The sequence below is a fragment of the Liolophura sinensis genome, chromosome 11 (assembly GCF_032854445.1).
Source record: "Liolophura sinensis isolate JHLJ2023 chromosome 11, CUHK_Ljap_v2, whole genome shotgun sequence".
NCBI lineage: Eukaryota > Metazoa > Mollusca > Polyplacophora > Chitonida > Chitonidae > Liolophura > Liolophura sinensis.
The window spans coordinates 7859337-7879622 of NC_088305.1; the positions used below are offsets into that span (position 1 = coordinate 7859337).

The window sequence follows — 20286 nt, forward strand, 5'->3', positions numbered from 1 at the left end:
GTGTACTGGATACTGTATTTTTCTGAAGAATTTGGCGTAATAACTATTTCTAGAGACACATAAAAGCGAGAAAAAAGTATTATATTGGTGCTGGAACTTGCTACAGATTTCACATAGGATATCATCTTACCTTCCACCAAAAGTTTTTAAAACCAATGAAGTCTCAGAATCAGGCAAAATCAGCGTCTTTGTGACATACAAAATTATTGATCAAATTCTGTAAGTTCCAGAAAAAATCTGTTTAAAAGACTTAATAAGTAGCCAGTACTGCATGTTACAGCACGATCACATACATGTATTTGAGTGAAAAAAGAGCAAATAGTATTTCATAGATGTGCCATTTGTAACATTCAGCAACTCACATGATGCCAACAGGGCTCATAAAATGTAGAACTTAATCGCACTATTCGTGTATTCTTACAAAAAATTGTTCCATGTAAACAGATCCTGAGAAAAGATACACTCTAGTATAAACATGATTATGTGAGAAATTTCCTCTATCACGTGAGCTACCGTCAAGACACACTTAAGTAAGAACACACGGAGACGTTTCCTGTATCACACTTGTATATGTAGCCACCATCAAGATTCCTGTACATACAGCCAGCCTGTGTCTGATTTCAGTGTGCACCGATGAGATGGGGCTAGAGAGTTACAAGATGGTGAGTGATGTACAGCTGAAAGCTTCATCTGTGGCAGACCAACAACACAAGGCTTCTCACAGCAGACTGACCCCACAGGAACAGGGACCCAGGCTTACTGGATGCCAAGGTAATGGTGAGGGGTGCAGCAGGGCTGGGGAAGACAGGATCCAAGACTTTATTGGAAACCAAGATGTGTCTGTAAGCGAGTGGGTGGGAGACTCAGCCACCCAGACATACTGGATAGCAGGGTAAAGCAGTGCTTCGTGACTGGAGCATACCTGATATGGGCATATTTCATGGTGTGAGATTTCTGAGGCTCCATCATGGGATGGGGGAAATAAAGGAAACAAAAGGTGCTTAGGTAAGGGAGAGGACTTCGTGGGCCGCAGGGTAAGAAGGAAGATAGAGCTTTGACATAGTTAATGAAAAATTAAAGGGAAAGTGAAGATCAGGGTGTGGACGCTATTGATAAGTGAAACTTCAGCTCAGACTTGAGCTCAGTGCTACCAGAGAAAAACATAGCCTGACTCACTGAATCAGTAAAGATGAACTGAAACTTTTTTTTATTATAACAAGTATATGATAAAAGATTAACAGTTGCATTTTATTCCACAGCACAACTGACAACGATCGGTGGATTCAAGTAGACTTTTTGAAGGAGAAGTTGATTTCTGGCATTGTCACTCAAGGTGCTGTGACATCACCAGACTGGGTGACAAGTTATGAAATCTCTACCAGCCTCGATGGTGCAAAATTTACACCCTACACGGATAGTCTCAATAAAAGCACAGCCAAAGTTTTCCAAGGAAACACCAACCAGGCTGTAGAGGTGACCCGTCTGTTCAACCGACACATCAATGCCCAGTACGTGCGTCTGACAGTTAAGGGTGTCCAAGGGAAAGCTGCTCTGAGATGGAATGTCCTTGGCTGTAACCCTGCAAGTACCCGCTCCCCTGTTTCAGTTATGACCGTGACTGCGACACCCAGTCCCTCATTCAGCACAAAGACGGCCACAGTCACCCCCAGCACTGTGACCACGCGGACACCCCCCAGGACCACAGGTGAGGTTACCTGAAATGCTGAGCTTTCATTTACACAGGAGACTTCATAACCATACATGTCAGGTGTACAGTCCGCTCTCCCTGTGTGGATCTGGATGACAACAAAGGATTGAAGACGCTCGAAGTTTGAGTTCCGACATATGCCCATCATTACGACTGATCTAACCCCTAGGAATTGCATCATTTTCAAAAGCAGTACTTACAAAAATGATTTTAAATAATTGATGTTTTTTTCTCTGCTCATTGATTTTAGTTTGCATGACCCAAATGGGAGTGAATGACTCCCTGATTGTGGCTAACAGTCAGCTGACTTCATCAACCCATCAGGATGCTGGTCACACAGCACAGTATGGTAGAATGAACAACAAAGGAGCGTGGGTGGCTAGGTGAGATTGATTTGTCACAATCATTTTGATTGGTTCATGTCTTGAATTAATTCTCTTGATTGGTGGATCGGCCCGCATAGCACAGTTGGTAGAGCGTCTGCTTCGGACCAGTAGATCCAGGATCAATCCTTGATCGAGTCACACCTAAGACTTTTAAAAGAGGAAGTTGTAACTTCCTCGCTTGGCGTTCGGCATGAAGGAGATAGTGCAACGACTGGTTGACCCGTATGACCCGTGACTCGGGCGGGGCGACTTACTTGCCTTCGGTAAGTTGTCTCAGTGAAGCAGCACTAAATAAAAGAGCGGTGGGAATCCGTCCTGCAACAAGGAGGCACATTCATGTACATGCACCCTAAGGATTCCTTCGTCGTCATATGACTGAAAAATTGTTGAGTACGACGTTAAACCCCAAGCACTCACTCACTCACTCTTGATTGGTGTAATATACCATACTCAAAAGTGTTTCACTTATATGATGGTAGCAAGCATCATGAGAAGAGGAAGCTGTTCAGAGTCCAGGGGAAACCCATGATCATTCATAGGTTGCTAGCAGCCCTTCCCACATACGACCAGAGAGGAAGTTAACATGAGCTGCATTTGAACTCACAGCTACAGCACTTGTGACTGACACTCAAAATACTCCCCATGTCTTGTTTACCATTAAAATTTTCAGTGGATTACCAAATACTTCATTGTTTAGAGTTTATCATAAGGGATAACTACAGACCAAAAAGTGTGGAAATTGTGTCAAATTTCTGAAGAGCACACCGGATAGAGATGTATAATGAATCATGTAATTTATACCAGAGATTATAAGAGCATTGCAGGTTTGGTTTCATGGGGTAAAAAAGAATAAAGAATTAGGGTAGAACTTGCTCTGTTATTTTCATTCATTATTTTTCCCGGCACAAAACAAGGAACCATGAAATTAAATTACTTAGAAATATCTTTCATGTAAAAAGAGAGTGCTCTCAGATGCTCAGTAATTGTTTCATCTTTGTTTGAACAGCACAACTGACAAATCTCCATGGATACAGGTGGATCTTGGAAAGCTTGTGTTAGTTAGTGGGATTAGCACCCAGGGCAACAGTGAGGCCGCTGAGTGGGTCACCAAGTACCAGGTGTCAACAAGTAAAGATAATTTGAACTTCACCCCATATTCTGACATCGTGGGAGACACTGTCAACAAAACCTTCCAAGCCAACAGCGACCGAAATACAGAAGTGCGAAACCTGTTCACTCACACTGTCACAGCTCAGTACGTGAGGGTCACACCTGTGTCATGGACGGGCGGGGCTGCTACGCTACGCTTCACAGTGTGGGGATGTTATCCAGGTAGGTCCATCAATCCCACAGCCATCCCCTACCCCCCACCCACCTACCCACACACACACCTTAAGTCACTATCTCACCAAAAATTTCCCAAGTTACTCTCACTGTCAATCATATTATATGCACTATTTTATACCCGTATGTTCACATGTATGTGGCACATTCTGATTCCTGTAAGTAGCACATTCTGAACCCTGTAAGTGGCACATTCTGAACCCTGTAAGTGGTACATTCTGAACCCTGTAAGTGGCACATTCTGAACCCTGTAAGTGGTACATTCTGAACCCTGTAAGTGGCACATTCTGAACCCTGTAAGTGGTACATTCTGAACCCTGTAAGTGGCACATTCTGATTCCTGTAAGTGACACATTCTGATTCCTGTAAGTGGTACATTCTGAACCCTGTAAGTGGTACATTCTGATTCCTGTAAATGGCACATTCTGAACCCTGTAAGTGGTACATTCTGAACCCTGTAAGTGGCACATTCTGAATCCTGTAAGTGGTACATTCTGATTCCTGTAAGTGGCACATTCTGAACCCTGTAAGTGGTACATTCTGAACCCTGCAAGTGGCACATTCTGAACCCTGTAAGTAGCACATTCTGAACCCTGTAAGTGGTACATTCTGAATCCTGTAAGTCGCACAGTCTGAACCCTGTAAGTGGCACTTACTTTATACTAAGAAAATTTAAAGAAGTCACGTAATAACTGTATTTCTAGGGGCACATAAAGGTGAAAAAAAATATTATGTTGGTGCTGATACTTACGTAACTACATTTTTCCAGTAGGAAATATCATTCTGACTTGCACATGAATCTTTTAAGATCAAAAAATGTCTCAGAATGAGGGGAAAATGAGTACCTACATTGTATACCTATATTATAGATCAGATACTGTAATTTCCAGAAAAAATATATGTGACAGACTTATGATGTACTGGGTACGGCATGTTCACTGATCACTGTCATCCAAGGTAACAATTCTTGAGTGCAGCATTAACACCAGTTAATCCATCAATCAGTCAGTCAGTTAATTGTTTGTTGATTTACCACATTTTTATTCACCAGAATGCTCGGTACCAATGGAAGTAAACAACACAAATGTAATCCACAACCAGCAGCTGACAGCTTCTTCCTATCTGGATGTGTACCATGGACCAGAGCGTGGGCGTCTTCTGCTGAAGTCAGAAGGCAAATTTGCCGGAGGCTGGAAACCAAAGTTAGTCATATCAGAAATCGTTTGATTATGTTATAAATTGGAAATCATTTTAGAATGACTAAAAGTACAACTATTCTATACCTTTCATTCATTTCAGACTTTTGTAAGCTTTAACAATTGATCCAGCTTACCAGTCATTGACAGGTGAGATTTTAGTCTAAAATCAAGACCCTGGTTTGGCAATAGAGTAAAAGCTGCATGTAGTTTGTTAAGCTGATGCGTAACAAATTGGCAAATTTTCCAGCTATCATTACTCAAGGCCTTTGGTTACTACTGCTGTTGACACACCTACGTGTAACTCATTGCATTCAGTTAAAGAAATCGAATGAATTGCAGTGAAGCGCCTATGTTATTTATCAATGCAGGGACCAGAAGGCCTAATGATAAAGAAGAATGAATTCTTGGTGTTTCACCTCATACTGAACAATTTTTTAGCCATGTGACAATGATGAGTCATTAGCTGTGTGTACATATGTTATTAGTTTCATAGTGAATCAGTGATAGCATGAGCAGATATTTGGTGTCAATTATCCTCATAGTGGACGAGACGTCAGCAGAGGTTCGCTTCAGCGACATGACCATTGTATTCACAACCCAACAAAGGGAGATAACCAACTCAGCAGACACATTTGACATCGTCTGCAGGATTAGAGAATGTATTTGTACCCCACATGACCGTTGTTATCCATTGAAAAGCGGGGTGTTTTGTCTGATGCAAGATAATGTGTTTTGTGGCAGAGTCCCTGCCGCCAAAGTGCTGCCTGCAGCAGGCAGTATCATGAACAGTATCATGATATCATGAACAAACGTGACAAGAAACCCCACCCAGTCCACGTTCCTTGCTCTATCCTCACAGAGTGAGGCAACAAAAAGTACCATCTTTAAAGTCTTTGGTATGACCTGACACGGATTTGATCCCAGGTCTCCTGAGCGAATGCTCTAACCAGTAGGCCACCGAAGTGGTCCTAATAGCAAGGAAGTGGGGAACATTGAGTAATATTGTTGTTAGTTGGTCATAGATGTTATGGTCAGAGTATTGCTTTAAAATCAATATATTATGTCGATGACACTGTACGGGTCTGTTTAAATTGTTTCAAATGTGAATGGGCAACTTTTCTTATGTCCTCAAGTTCAAGTATTTGGTCTGTTAATCCCTAGGGGCCTCCTGGGCTCAGTTGGTATGTGCGCTAGCGCAGCGTCGTTGACCCAGGAGTCTCTCACCAATGCGATCGCTGTGAGTTCAAGTTCAGCTCATTCTGGCTTCCCCTCCGGTCGTACGTCGGAAGATCTGCAGCAACCTGCGGATGGTCGTGGGTTTCCCCTGGGCTCTGCCCGGTTTCCACCCACCATAATGCTGGCTGCTGTCATATAAGTGAAATATTCTTGAGTAGGGCGTAAAACACCAATCAAATAAATAAATAAATAAATTAATCCCTAAATAATGCTATCTAGGACTACAGTGCTAGGGGGTGCTTCCAGTCGGTTCACTGCCGATTACTGTGTCCTTTATTTGAGGGTATTTGTTTCTTTTCAACACACTCATAATAACGAAACTGTTGAACGAAAAGGGGACTTAAAACCAAACTTTCGTCTTAATTTTATAGTGCATCAGACAGCAACCAGTGGATTCAGGTGGACTTCCTGTCTCCATACGCAGTCACTGGAATCACCACTCAAGGTGGATACAACGTTCCAGAGTGGGTTACATCTTATAAAATCTGGTACAGCACTGATGGTAACACCTTCACTCCTGTTATAGACAGCATCTCTAGTGTCACCAAGATCTTCCCAGGGAATTTCGATCAGTCCACACCTGAGCAAAACTTATTCTCCAAAGTTGTTGCGAGGTATGTTCGCATCATCCCACTCACATGGACGGGAGCCATCAATATGAGATTTAATCTCTACGGGTGTGTACAACCATTAACTACTCCCATGGTGACAACACCATTGACCTCTGGTACAACAACACCATTGACCTCCAGTACAACAACAACAGCAGCACCAACCACGCCCTGTATGTACTGGACGCCTTGGGTGAACCACAAAACCCCAGACGAAATGGGTGATTTTGAGTCAGAAATAGAGTTAAGGAAGGTTGCAACCTTCTGCAGCACAGACAAGATCTTGGCGATCCAGTGTAGAACCGCAGATGCTGCACATCTGCTGTCAGACAAATCAGGACAGAAAGTGATTTGCGACCTGGAGACAAGAACAATGATGTGCCTGAATGTCCAGCAGACTGGAGGACAGAAGTGCAGGGACTATGAAATAAGAGTTCTGTGTTCCGAATGCCCAACGACCACGGTCTCCACCCCAACCATAACCACTGGGCCTCCCACAACTGCTGGATCTACAACAGCGTCGACAGCAACCATATCTATCGGTATGTAATGGGGAACTCATAAAACTTCTTCCTGCCTGTATCAAGTTGTGAACCCATTTGTTCTTTCCCTTATTAAGTCACAGTTATCGAAGTGTGTGTGTGCGCTCATAAAACATAAATGAAGCACAGGTACACGTGCACTGTCACAGAAGAAAACAACGCATTCTGCTGTCATTTGAACCTTCTATGTAGCTCGTCCTGGAGTCTCCCTTTGTCCTGGGTAATCCCCATGCAGAGTTAACCTTGGACAAATTTGTAAAACCAGTCAAGAAGTCTTAAAAAGTGCTTGTTGATTTCCCGATTTGAAGACCTTGCATTATGAAGGTATCTTTGGTTTATTTTCATCCTCTTAGGCTAGAAATCTTCAAAAACTATAGTAACGGTAATCAGTCAAGTTGTAGCAAAGAAGTTGAAAATATTTTTTATTTTATGACTCTAAGTCTCTGCATTAGAAGTATTTATGTGGAACGCTCACAATGGTCTGTGACATAATGTTTTCAGCTGCAATGTACAACTAACTGTCAGGTTTGCAGTTATCATGTGGGCAAGTTCCTTAGATTTCATAACATTTTTTTCTCTGTATGTAACAAACAAATGTATAGAGGGTGCCTTTTGTCATGCATTTAAACAGTAAAATAACTGAGTAAAAACACTGTTGAATTGAATTAATTATTGTTTAGTTTATGTGTTGTGGTTTTTAACTTATATGTTGTTATTGTGGTTTTTAGCTTATATGTTGTTATTGTGGTTTTTAGCTGATATGTTATTGTGGTTGTCTGTCTGCATATACGGGTAGCTCTACTTGACAGAGTTTACTGCTTTACCTCTGTTTGTATGCAGTTGAAATCTCAGTACCACACATTCAATAAGTCCAATTTCAACACTGTTTACAGGCACAACGACAACAACACCACTTTCAAGTACAACAACACCCTTTACAGGTACAACAACATCAACACCTGGCACAACGACAACACGGGTCACAGGTACCACGACTTTTGGAGTAACAACAACGCCAGTGACGGGTTCAGAAGCAGTCAGCACTACAACCTCCCCAACTACAGGCACCACTCCAGAGAGAACAACAACATTGACTTCCACCACGGGAGGTACTGGCAGAACGTGTAATACCAGTACTTGGAGCCCATGGATAAATCGTGACACCCCGTCTACTGGAAAAGGCGACTTTGAGAGCATGTCTTCAGCAGAACTGAGCGCCTTCTGTTCCTCCGGTACTATCACAGTGATACAGTGTGTGACCAGCGAAGATCAAATCCCGTCCTACACTTACGGAGAGATCAGTGAATGCTCCATTGAGCATGGCTTGTCCTGTAGCAACGAGGCCAACTACCCCATTGAATGTCAGGATTACATGATACGGTACTTCTGCAGCTGCGAAGGTGAGTATGAGCTTTTATTCCTGCCATGATGTGTATTTATTTATTTACTAGTTTATTTCATTATATACTTGTTTGTTTGCTTATTTATACATGTATATTTATTGTTCAGAATATACCAGTACAAGCTTGAAAATAGGTGCCAGTCATTTCTCTGTACACGCCTTTGGAGAAAGCAGTAAGACATTATATCCGCAACACGTTAATTTTCCATAAGTGACAAGGTTAGCGCTGTAGCTCAGTCCCAAGAATTCTGTGGCCAATAGGCTTTAGTGCATACCTGACCCAGCCTGTGAGAAAGAAGCCTTAAAAATGTTGACATAGGTTGACCGTCAAAATCTGGACCTTTCTATGTCGGCGGCTGGGAGGGGTGACTAGCAACACCAAGGGGATGTCACTCGCAGCCTCATTATACCTATCTCCTTGTGTCCTCTCACCTAGAATTTCAAACTTTCATCATTAAAACTCATACCTGCCCAAAGCTTAGACAATTTCCATCATTTTGATACCAAGCATGCACCTGTACATAAAAATGGCAGGCTGGCAGCAAAAAAAGACTTTACACCCTAAAATACACAGAATTACATTCATCTCTCACGAGAAACAGAAGTGCTGATAAGGTACTATTTCCTGTCACACCAGCCAACTTTTGTCATTAGAAGCATTTATGTTAAACGCTCACAATGGTCTGTGACATAATGTTATCGGGGCCTCCGTGGCTCAGTCGGTTGAAGCGCTAGCGCAGCGTAATGACCAAGGAGTCTCTCACCAATGCGGTCACTGTGAGTTCAAGTCCAGCTCATGCTGGCTTCCTCTCCGGCCGTACGTGAGAAGGTCTGTCAGCAAGCTGCGGATGGTCGTGGGTTTCCCCCGGGCTCTGCCTGGTTTCCACCCACCATAATGCTGGCCGTCGTCGTGTAAGTGAAATGTTCTTGAGTACGGCGTAAAACACCAATCAAAAAAAAAAAAAAAAATCATAATGTTATCAGGTGCGATATACTACTTGCTGTCATGTTTACAGTTATTATGTGGGCAAGATCCTTAGATTCCATAACATTTTTTTCTCTGTGTAACAAACAAGTGTATAGAGGCTGCCTTTTACCATGCATTTAAATAGTAAAATAACTGACTAAAAACACTGTTGAATTGAATTAATCATTGTTTAGCTTATATGCTGTTATTGTTGTTTTTAACTTATTTGTTGTTATTGTTGTTTTTAGCTTATATGTTGTTATTGTGGTTTTTAGCTTATATGTTGTTATTGTGGTTTTTAGCTTATATGTTGTTATTGTGGTTGTCTGTCTGCACATACGGGTAGCTTTACTTGACAGAGTTTACTGCTTTACCTCTGTTTGTATGCAGTCGAATCTCAGTATCACACGTTCATCAAGTCCAATGTCAACACTGTTTACAGGTACAACGACAACAACACCACTTTCGAGTACAACAACACCCTTTACAGGTACAACAACAACAACACCTGGCACAACGACAACACAGGTCACAGGTACCACGACTTTTGGAGTAACAACAACGCCAGTGACGGGTTCAGAAGCAGTCAGCACTACAACCTCCCCAACTACAGGCACCACTCCAGCTACAGGCACCACTCCAACTACAGGCACCACTCCAGGCAAAACGTGTGATACCAGCGCTTGGAGCCCATGGATAAATCGTGACACCCCGTCTACTGGAAAAGGCGACTTTGAGAGCATGTCTTCAGCAGAACTGAGCGCCTTCTGTTCCTCCGGTACTATCACAGTGATACAGTGTGTGACCAGCGAAGATCAAATCCCGTCCTACACTTACGGAGAGATCAGTGAATGCTCCATCGAGCATGGCTTGTCCTGTAGCAACGAGGCCAACTACCCCATTGAATGTCAGGATTACATGATACGGTACTTCTGCAGCTGCAAAGGTGAGTACGAGCTTTTATTCATGCCATGATGTGTATTTATTTATTTACTAGTTTATTTCATTATTTACTTGTTTGTTTGCTTATTTATACATGTGTATTTATTGTTCAGTGTATACCAATACAAGCCAGTCATTTCTCTGTACACCCCTTTGGAGAAAGCAGTAAGACACTATATCTGCAACACGTTAATTTTCCATAAGTAACAAGGTTAACGTTTAGTGCTGTAGCTCAGTCCGAAACATTCCATGGCCAATAAGTTTTAGTTCATACCTGACTCAGCCTGTGAGAAAGAAACCATAAAAATCTTGATAAAGGTTGACCGTCAAAATCTGGACCTTTCTATGTTGACAGCTGGGAGGGGTGACTAGCAACACCAAGGGGATGTCACTCGCAGCCTCATTGCCACCTATCTCCTTGTGTCCTCTTGCCCAGAATTTCAAACTTTCATCATTAAAACTCATACCTGCCGAAAGCTTAGACAATTTCCATCATTTTGATACCAAGCATGCTCCTGTACACCAAAAACAACAGGCTGGCAGCAAAAAAAAAAAAAGACTTCACACCCTAAAATACACAGAATTACATTCGTCCCTCCCGAAGAACGGAAGTTGTAATGGGGGTCCGTGTCCAAATGTATGGGAGACAACCCATCAGCACAAATGACTACACCTGCATGTACATTATCAAATCAAACTCAACATCATTCTGTATATTTTATGTAGATATGTCATGTTATGAAGCAGGACAGTATCAGTTTTTATCACTTTCAAATATGTGTCTGTCACCTTTTACAGGCATTCCTACGATGGAGATGCTATCACAAATGAAAGGGCCTTGTGGTTAGAATGTTTGTCTCAAAGTTGGAAGACCTGGGATCAAATCTGAGTTAGTCTGTCTATAGGCTGTCAATCTCTTGGCTAGGAGTCAGTGCTTGGTTCGATCCCAAGCAGCCTTCAATTGACCTTCATATAAATTCAGGCGTTGTTTCACAGCTATTGTGTGTACAGCCTGCAAGAATAATCTCAAGAGATCTCGCCATTGATCCTTAACTGCTGACACTGTGTAATCAGATCAACCTTCTGTTGTTTTGGCTGCTGTCCGTCAACAGATCAGTATTAACATGTATTCTCAGTGAGGTTAAGATGTGGGTTCAAAACCCAGCCATGGACAGAGAAATTTGTAAATTTCCCTACTCTCACAGCTTGTGGAGCAGTGGTAAAAATAAGTAACCTTCTACTAGGACACAAGAGCAGCGGGTTCAATCCCAACTGTGGACAGGGAATTTTTTAGTCCTAGCGGGCTTCGGGGACAATAAGCGATCGACAGTGCTAGTGTGTCAATTTGCACAATTTAATTTTTGTTGAAGATTGACCACCTGTCTTACCCCAGTATCGTAATGCCAGCTTTGAACTATTCATATATATTATTAGTTAAAAAATTTTCTTTACTATTAATCATAATTTTTCTTCTTCATTCACAGAAAGCACGACAACTACTCCAATAACCACACCCCGAATAACCACACCCCCAATAACCACTTACATTAGATGTGACTGGTCGGACTGGCTCAACACTGATAAACCCAGTGTGGGTCGCGGAGATTTCGAAACCATCACAGCCTTAAAATCAACGTATGGTCTGTGTCCAAATATCGTCAGTATGGAATGTAGAGTGACTGGGAGTCACACATCCGTGGAGGCGGCAGGACAGAGTGGAGTTACATGCGACGCCCAGAATGGTCTCAGGTGCCATAATGATGAACAGGTGTCACAAATGTGTCATGACTATGAAGTACGAGTACTCTGCTGGGATCACATGTGTGGCTCAAGTAAGTCAAAGGTGTTTTCATCGTTTCTCCCTAGAAATGATTTGAAAATTCAACGAAGCTTTAATAATATGATGAAGAAATCTATGACAAGACATTTTGGGTGTCAAATTAGTCCTTAGTGGTCTACAAGTACTTCTTGCAGGCATATCTCAAGCCTTGAACCTGTATGGAATGTGTAGATTCCCCCAGTTCAACTGCTTGTGGGCCCTTTGTGACAATAAGATGACAAAGCTTGTGTGGCAAATTCCTTAGTGCACTTTAGTTTAGATGTCAAAACAGGCTTTACTTGTGTACAGTTACTTTCCTCAATTCTACCCAAGCCACTATCTTGGATGTCAAAACAGGCCTTACTTGTGTACAGTTACTTTCCTCAATTCTACCCAAGCCACTATCTTGGATGTCAAAACAGGCTTTACTTGTGTACAGTTACTTTCCTCAATTCTACCCAAGGCACTATTTTGGATGTCAAAACCGGCCTTATTTGTGTACACTTACTTTCCTCAATTCTACCCAAGGCACTATTTTGGATGTCAAAACAGGTGTTACTGGTCTACAATGACATAGCTCAATACTACCCAAGGCACTATTTTGGATGCCAAAACAGGTGTTACTGGTCTACAGTTACTTACCTCAATACTACTCAAGGCACTATTTTGGATGTCAAAACAGGCTTTACTACTCTACAGTGACATATCTCAATACTACCCAAGTTACTATCTTGGATGTCAAAACAGGCCTTACTTGTGTACAGTTACTTTCCTCAATTCTACCCAAGGCACTATTTTGGATGTCAAAACCGGCCTTATTTGTGTACACTTACTTTCCTCAATTCTACCCAAGGCACTATTTTGGATGTCAAAACAGGTGTTACTGGTCTACAGTTACTTACCTCAATACTACTCAAGGCACTATTTTGGATGTCAAAACAGGCTTTACTAGTCTACAGTGACATATCTCAATACTACCCAAGTTACTATCTTGGATGTCAAAACAGGCCTTACTTGTGTACAGTTACTTTCCTCAATTCTACCCAAGGCACTATTTTGGATGTCAAAACCGGCCTTATTTGTGTACAGTTACTTTCCTCAATTCTACCCAAGGCACTATTTTTGGTTTCCCTAAACATGCTGTTCTCTTGTAGCAGATTTCTAAGGTGATTAAAAGTTTGTAGACCAGGCCTTGCTTTTAAAAAAAAAAAACAAAAAAAAAACAGAAGGCCTTTTACCATGTTTGATTAAATGCGCCAGTTCAAACGGAGCAGCCAGTGAAAGTCAACATGCTTACTTATGTAGTTTTGCCAGTGAAATCTCCCAAGAGACCCCACATAGAGGTTACAAGGTACATGTGTACTCAGATTCCTTGGGTGTTGAAATTGTTGTGTCAGTTAGATGACATTCTGTTGTACTGTTGTGTGAATGGTGAGTAAAGCACCTGTCAATCATCTTAATTTCGCATGTTCATCTTATTGTAGCCACACCCCCAGCCGTCACATCAACCACTCCTGAGGTTACTTTCACAACACGTACATGTAAGTATCTGGAAGGGATTTTTGTGCTTGACACATCTAAGGTCTTTTGAAAGACATAGTGTATTGTAGCTTTGTATGTCAAAACAGGCATTACTGGTCTACAATTACATACCTCAACTCTACCCAAGGCACTATTTTGGATGTCAAAACAGGCTTTACTGGTCTACAATTACATACCTCAACTCTACCCAAGGCACTATTTTGGATGTCAAAACAGGCTGTACTGGTCTACAATTACACACCTCAACTCTACCAAAGGCACTATTTTGGATGTCAAAACAGGCATTACTGGTCTACAATTACATACCTCAACTCTACCCAAGGCACTATTTTGGATGTCAAAACAGGCTGTACTGGTCTACAATTACACACCTCAACTCTACCCAAGGCACTATTTTGGATGTCAAAACAGGCTTTACTGGTCTACAATTACATACCTCAACTCTACCCAAGGCACTATTTTGGATGTCAAAACAGGCCTTGCTTGTGTAGAGTTACTTTCCTCAATTCTACCCAAGACACTATTTTGGATGTCAGAACAGGCCTTGCATGTGTACAGTTACTTTCCTCAATTCTACCAAAGGCACTATTTTGGATGTCAAAACCGGCCTTGCATGTGTACAGTTACTTTCCTCAATTCTACCAAAGGCACTATTTTGGATGTCAAAACCGGCCTTGCATGTGTACAGTTACTTTCCTCAATTCTACCAAAGGCACTATTTTGGATGTCAAAACCGGCCTTCTTGGTCTACAATAACATATCTCAATTCTACCCAATGCACTATTTTTGATGTCAAGACAGGCCTTATTTGTGTACAGTTACTTTCTCCAATTCTACCCAAGGCACTATTTTTGGTTTCCCCAAACATGGTGTTCTCTTGCAGCAATTTTGTAAAGTGATTAAAGTTTGTAGACCAGGCCTTTCTTTTAATCTGACATCATCGCCATGTACCGGTAAAGAAGATTAAGCTCAGAGTGTTTTTGTATAATGTTTGTCTCTCCTTTAGTCAGGTGTGACTCATCTATCAGAAAAACGCACAGGCTAGCAATTTGCAAAGTGAACATGGTCTAACCAAAGGGATACATTTACATGTGTGTACTTGTACAGTGTATGTGCCTGAGAAAAGATGTACCTATAGTTAGATGTCATGACACAATTTTTATAGCCACATGTACATCATTTTACTATGCATCATACCTTGGGAAATTCTGTGAAACCTACAAAGCGCCAACTGTTGCCATTCACTGGAAACTGAGCAAAGTGTTATTAACTGAAGAAAAAAAAACAGAAGGCCTTTTAAAATGTTTGATTTAATGTGCCAGTTCAAACGGAGCAGCCAGTGAAAGTCGACATGCTTTCTTATGTAGTTTTGCCAGTGAAATCTCCCAAGAGACCCCACATAGAGGTTACAAGGTACATGTGTACTCAGATTCCTTGGGTGTTGAAATTGTTGTGTCAGTTAGATGACATTCTGTTGTACTGTTGTGTGAATGGTGAGTAAAGCACCTGTCAATCATCTTAATTTCGCATGTTCATCTTATTGTAGCCACACCCTCAGCCATCACATCAACCACTCCTGAGGTTACTTCAACAACACGTAAGTATCTGGAAGGGATTTTTGTGCTTGACAAATCTAAGGTCTTTTAAAGGACATAGTGTATCGTAGCTTTATTTTTGTCCTCTGGGAAACAGACCTAGGTGGTTGGGAAAAGAGAATCTACGCTTATAAAGACATAGTGTATTGTAGCTTTATTTTTGTCCTCTGGGAAACAGACCTAGGTGGTTGGGAAAAGAGAATCTACGCTTATAAAGACACAGTGTATTGTAGCTTTATTTTTGTCCTCTGGGAAACAGACCTAGGTGGTTGGGAAAAGAGAATCTACGCTTATAAAGACACAGTGTATTGTAGCTTTATTTTTGTCCTCTGGGAAACAGACCTAGGGGGTTGGGAAAAGAGAATCTACGCTTATAAAGACATAGTGTATTGTAGCTTTATTTTTGTCCTCTGGGAAACAGACCTAGGTGGTTGGGAAAAGAGAATCTACACTTATAAAGACATCGTGTATTGTAGCTTTATTTTTGTCCTCTGGGAAACAGACCTAGGTGGTTGGGAAAAGAGAATCTACGCTTATAAAGACATAGTGTATTGTAGCTTTATTTTTGTCCTCTGGGAAACAGACCTAGGTGGTTGGGAAAAGAGAATCTACGCTTATAAAGACATAGTGTATTGTAGCTTTATTTTTGTCCTCTGGGAAACAGACCTAGGTGGTTGGGAAAAGAGAATCTACACTTATAAAGACATCATGTATTGTAGCTTTATTTTTGTCCACTGGGAAACAGACCTAGGTGGTTGGGAAAAGAGAATCTACGCTTATAAAGACATAGTGTATTGTAGCTTTATTTTTGTCCTCTGGGAAACAGACCTAGGTGGTTGGGAAAAGAGAATCTACACTTATAAAGACATCATGTATTGTAGCTTTATTTTTGTCCACTGGGAAACAGACCTAGGTGGTTGGGAAAAGAGAATCTACGCTTATAAAGACATACTGTATTGTAGCTTTATTTTTGTCCTCTGGGAAACAGACCTAGGGGGTTGGGAAAAGAGAATCTACGCTTATAAAGACTGGTGTATTGTAGCTTTATTTTTGTCCGCTGGGAAACAGACCTAGGTGGTTTGGAAAAGAGAATCTATGCTTATAAAGACATAGTGTGTTGTAACTTTATTTTTGTCCTCTGGGAAACAGACCTAGGGGGTTGGGAAAAGAGAATCTACGCTTATAAAGACTGGTGTATTGTAGCTTTATTTTTGTCCGCTGGGAAACAGACCTAGGTGGTTTGGAAAAGAGAATCTATGCTTATAAAGACATAGTGTGTTGTAACTTTATTTTTGTCTTCTGGGAAACAGACCTAGGGGGTTGGGAAAAGAGAATCTATGCTTATAAAGAATTTTGAATGAAAATGTTCAGATTTGAATGTCGCCTTCATAGTGTGTTGATAATAGTTTGGATGCCTGTACAGCCTGCATGATGTCAGTAGACAATATGGGGGGACTCTTGTTTAATTAAATGTAATAGGCCCTAGTCAAGATCTTATTATTTTTATTATTATTATTATTATTATTATTATTATTATTATTATTATTATATACATTCATTCAGATGACTTCTTGTCATCAATTTTCAGGAAATATCAAAATGAAGAATGCATAATTCACTTCCTTTGGGATAATTGAATGAACTGTTAAGCAATTTGACCCTTTGAACACTATTGATTGTGCTGATGTAATACATGCACACTATTTCATGGGTAAATCTGCAATCATGTCAGCCATTTTGATACAATCACTTCAGTCATGATCGTGATCAAATGACTTAATGGACATCAAAACCTTTCCAGCGTTGTGCCCGCCTCCCCAGACATGGAGTTACTGTGCATACAAGTGTGGGGACCTGTGCCACAGTTACAGGATGGACATCATTGCCTGTCTGGCTGCAAATAGTGACAACACCTGTGTACCTGGATGTGTTCCTGCCCAAAACTGTTCCACCAGTCAGAAGCTGTCCAGCTCTCACAAGTGCATCACTACTGAATTCTGCACCTGCCGAAAACCTAACGGATCTATTGCTCTGGTGAGTGAAAAACAAAACAATTTGTTAATTGTCATGTAATATTATTGTACACCCCTTGTTAGTTGTATGTAGCTGGTATTTATAACATTGCCTGCTTGGCCATCAGCATTTTGCATGAACAAATTTTCTCACATAAACCCACACAGCTGCATTTCACAACATCACAGCTGCACAATAAAACCTCACTGCGACATTATACAACCTCACTGCGGCATTATGCAACCTCACTGCGGCATTATATAACCTCACTGCGGCATTATATAACCTCACTGCGGCATTATATATAACTTTATTTTCTGAGGGTGACAAATGATGAACATTTACACTGTCAGTTACAAAAACTGTTTTTCCCAGAGGCCCTCTGACAGGGTGACAAAACAAACATGACAACTACAAGTAAATATTAACACTACCGTGACCAGACAAATAGTTGGCACACATAACGGTATCAAAAGTAGCCATAGATTCAGTAATTAAGCTATAGAAAGCAATACAAGAAGAACACAGTCAGCAAAGGAAAGATTAAAATCAAGATATTAACTGTGTATGTATTGAAAATGGGTTTTTAAGTATTTACATTTTGTTTTTCAAACATGGTCAAATGAAACTTTTTATGGAAGGCTTTTGGAGATTTTGACTCTTTCAAGTCCCTTTCTAATGAGTTCCACAGTTTTGGACCATTGTATGAAAGGCTTTGTTTGACGTACTTTGAGGAGGGGAATGGCACTTGGAGATAACCATTCGTGGTTGATCGGAGTTGTTTTGTAGATGCAGAGTTGACAGGTTTAAGTAGAGTATTCAGGTATTTGGGCACTTTCCGTTTAGTATCTTATACATGTGTTACACAATATTATAACTGAATTGTACAACATCACAGCTGCATTAAAACTATCTCACTACGGGATAATACAATTTACAGCTACATTACACAACTTCACTGCTACATTACACAACTTCACTGCTACATGACACAACCTCACTGCTACATGACACAACCTCACAGCTACATTACACAACCTCACAGGTGCATTACACAACCTCACTGCTGCATAACAACATTATAGCTGCATTATACAACATTATAGCTGTATTTCACAACCTCACTGCTGCATTACACAACATTATAGCTGCATTTATATATAACATTATAAGTGCATTATACAACCTCACAGCTCCAAAACAACTTAGGGCTCAGCCCCCATGGTCACTATAGGTGGTGGGCAGGGCTTGGGGTTTTTGGTTCAGTGTGACATTTGTGGAAGACCTCTTGCCTTCTACCAATATGGCCTGCTATTCTGTTGAGACACACTTTATTAAAATTAGTAACGTGTTCAGTTGTTTACCTCAAGCACACTGGTTTGTAACTTTGACTGCCGTCAAATAGATGGAAACTTTTTCTGTATCATCCTTAATGACAAGAGAGAAATGAATGAATAATGATTGACCCACAGGCTTTGGACCAATGGGGAAACGAATCTGAGGAATGTTCTACATGCATATGCGGCAACAACACTATCAAGTGCAAAACTGATGCTACCTGTGTCAGCGGTGCTCCAACCACCGCATCGCCACCGCACACAACCAGCCCAGTGCACCCAGTGTGCCAGTGGACAGACTGGTTCAATGTCGACAAGCCAGGCGGAGCTAACGGTGGAGACATCGAGTCCGTGACTGCCATCCGACTGTCACATCAGCTCTGTGACAACCCGGTGCGAATCGCCTGCCGCGAAGTCAGCACTAAGGAAGCTGCCGAAGAGACTGGACAGACTCTGACGTGTGACGTGAACGAGGGCCTCACCTGCTACGACTTTGAGAATAATGGCCAGTGTAACGACTACGAAGTCCAGTTCTACTGCCCATGTACAACAGGTATGTTCAAGGAGTGAGCTTAGAGAGCCAACTTTTTTAGTGATTTCAGTGTTATTATTTTGAGAATAATGGCCTGTGTAGCAACTATGAAGTCCAGTTCTACTGCTCATGTACAACAGGTATGGTCAAGGAGTGAGCTTAGAGAGCCAACTTTTTTAGTGATTTCAGTGTTATTATTTTGAGAAAAATGGCCAGTGTAGCAACTATGAAGTCCAGTTCTACTGCCTATGTACAACAGGTATGTTCAAGGAGTGAGCTTAGAGGGCCAACTTTTTTAGTTATTTTAGTGTCATTATTTTGAGAATAATGGCCTGTGTAGCAACTATGAAGTCCAGTTCTACTGCTCATGTACAACAGGTATGGTCAAGGAGTGAGCTTAGAGAGCCAACTTTTTTAGTGATTTCAGTGTTATTATTTTGAGAATAATGGCCAGTGTAGCAACTATGAAGTCCAGTTCTACTGCCCATGTACAACAGGTATGGTCAAGGAGTGAGCTTAGAGAGCCAACTTTTTTAGTGATTTCAGTGTTATTATTTTGAGAATAATGGCCAGTGTAACGACTACGAAGTCCAGTTCTACTGCCCATGTACAACAGGTATGGTCAAGGAGTGAGCTTAGAGAGCCAACTTTTCTAGTTATTTTAGTGTCATTATTTTGAGAATAATGGCCAGTGTAGCAACTACGAAGTCCAGATCTACTGCCCATGTACAACAGGTATGTTCAAGGAGTGAGCTTAGAGAGCCAACTTTTTTAGTGATTTCAGTGTTATTATTTTGAGAATAATGGCCAGTGTAACGACTACGAAGTCCAGTTCTACTGTCCATGTACAACAGGTATGGTCAAGGAGTGAACTTAGAGAGCCAACTTTTTTAGTGATTTCAGTGTTATTATTTTGAGAATAATGGCCAGTGTAGCAACTATGAAGTCCAGTTCTACTGCCCATGTACAACAGGTGTGTTCAAGGAGTGAGCTTAGAGAGCCAACTTTTTTAGTGATTTCAGTGTTATTATTTTGAGAATAATGGCCAGTGTAACGACTACGAAGTCCAGTTCTACTGCCCATGTACAACAGGTATGGTCAAGGAGTGAGC

General features: G+C 41.2%; 1 protein-coding gene across 1 annotated transcript in view; it reads left to right on the top strand.

The window, feature by feature from the left end:
• The window catches only part of LOC135477816 (mucin-5AC-like), a 78409-nt gene that overhangs the window by 49643 nt on the left and 8480 nt on the right, over nucleotides 1-20286 (top strand). The window contains 13 exon segments of the mRNA XM_064758020.1: nucleotides 625-892; nucleotides 1260-1705; nucleotides 1959-2091; nucleotides 3101-3426; nucleotides 4490-4640; nucleotides 6245-7026; nucleotides 7920-8426; nucleotides 9838-10341; nucleotides 11822-12169; nucleotides 13641-13697; nucleotides 15245-15295; nucleotides 17095-17327; nucleotides 18779-19196. Of these exon segments, the coding sequence (XP_064614090.1) occupies nucleotides 625-892; nucleotides 1260-1705; nucleotides 1959-2091; nucleotides 3101-3426; nucleotides 4490-4640; nucleotides 6245-7026; nucleotides 7920-8426; nucleotides 9838-10341; nucleotides 11822-12169; nucleotides 13641-13697; nucleotides 15245-15295; nucleotides 17095-17327; nucleotides 18779-19196 (4224 nt within the window).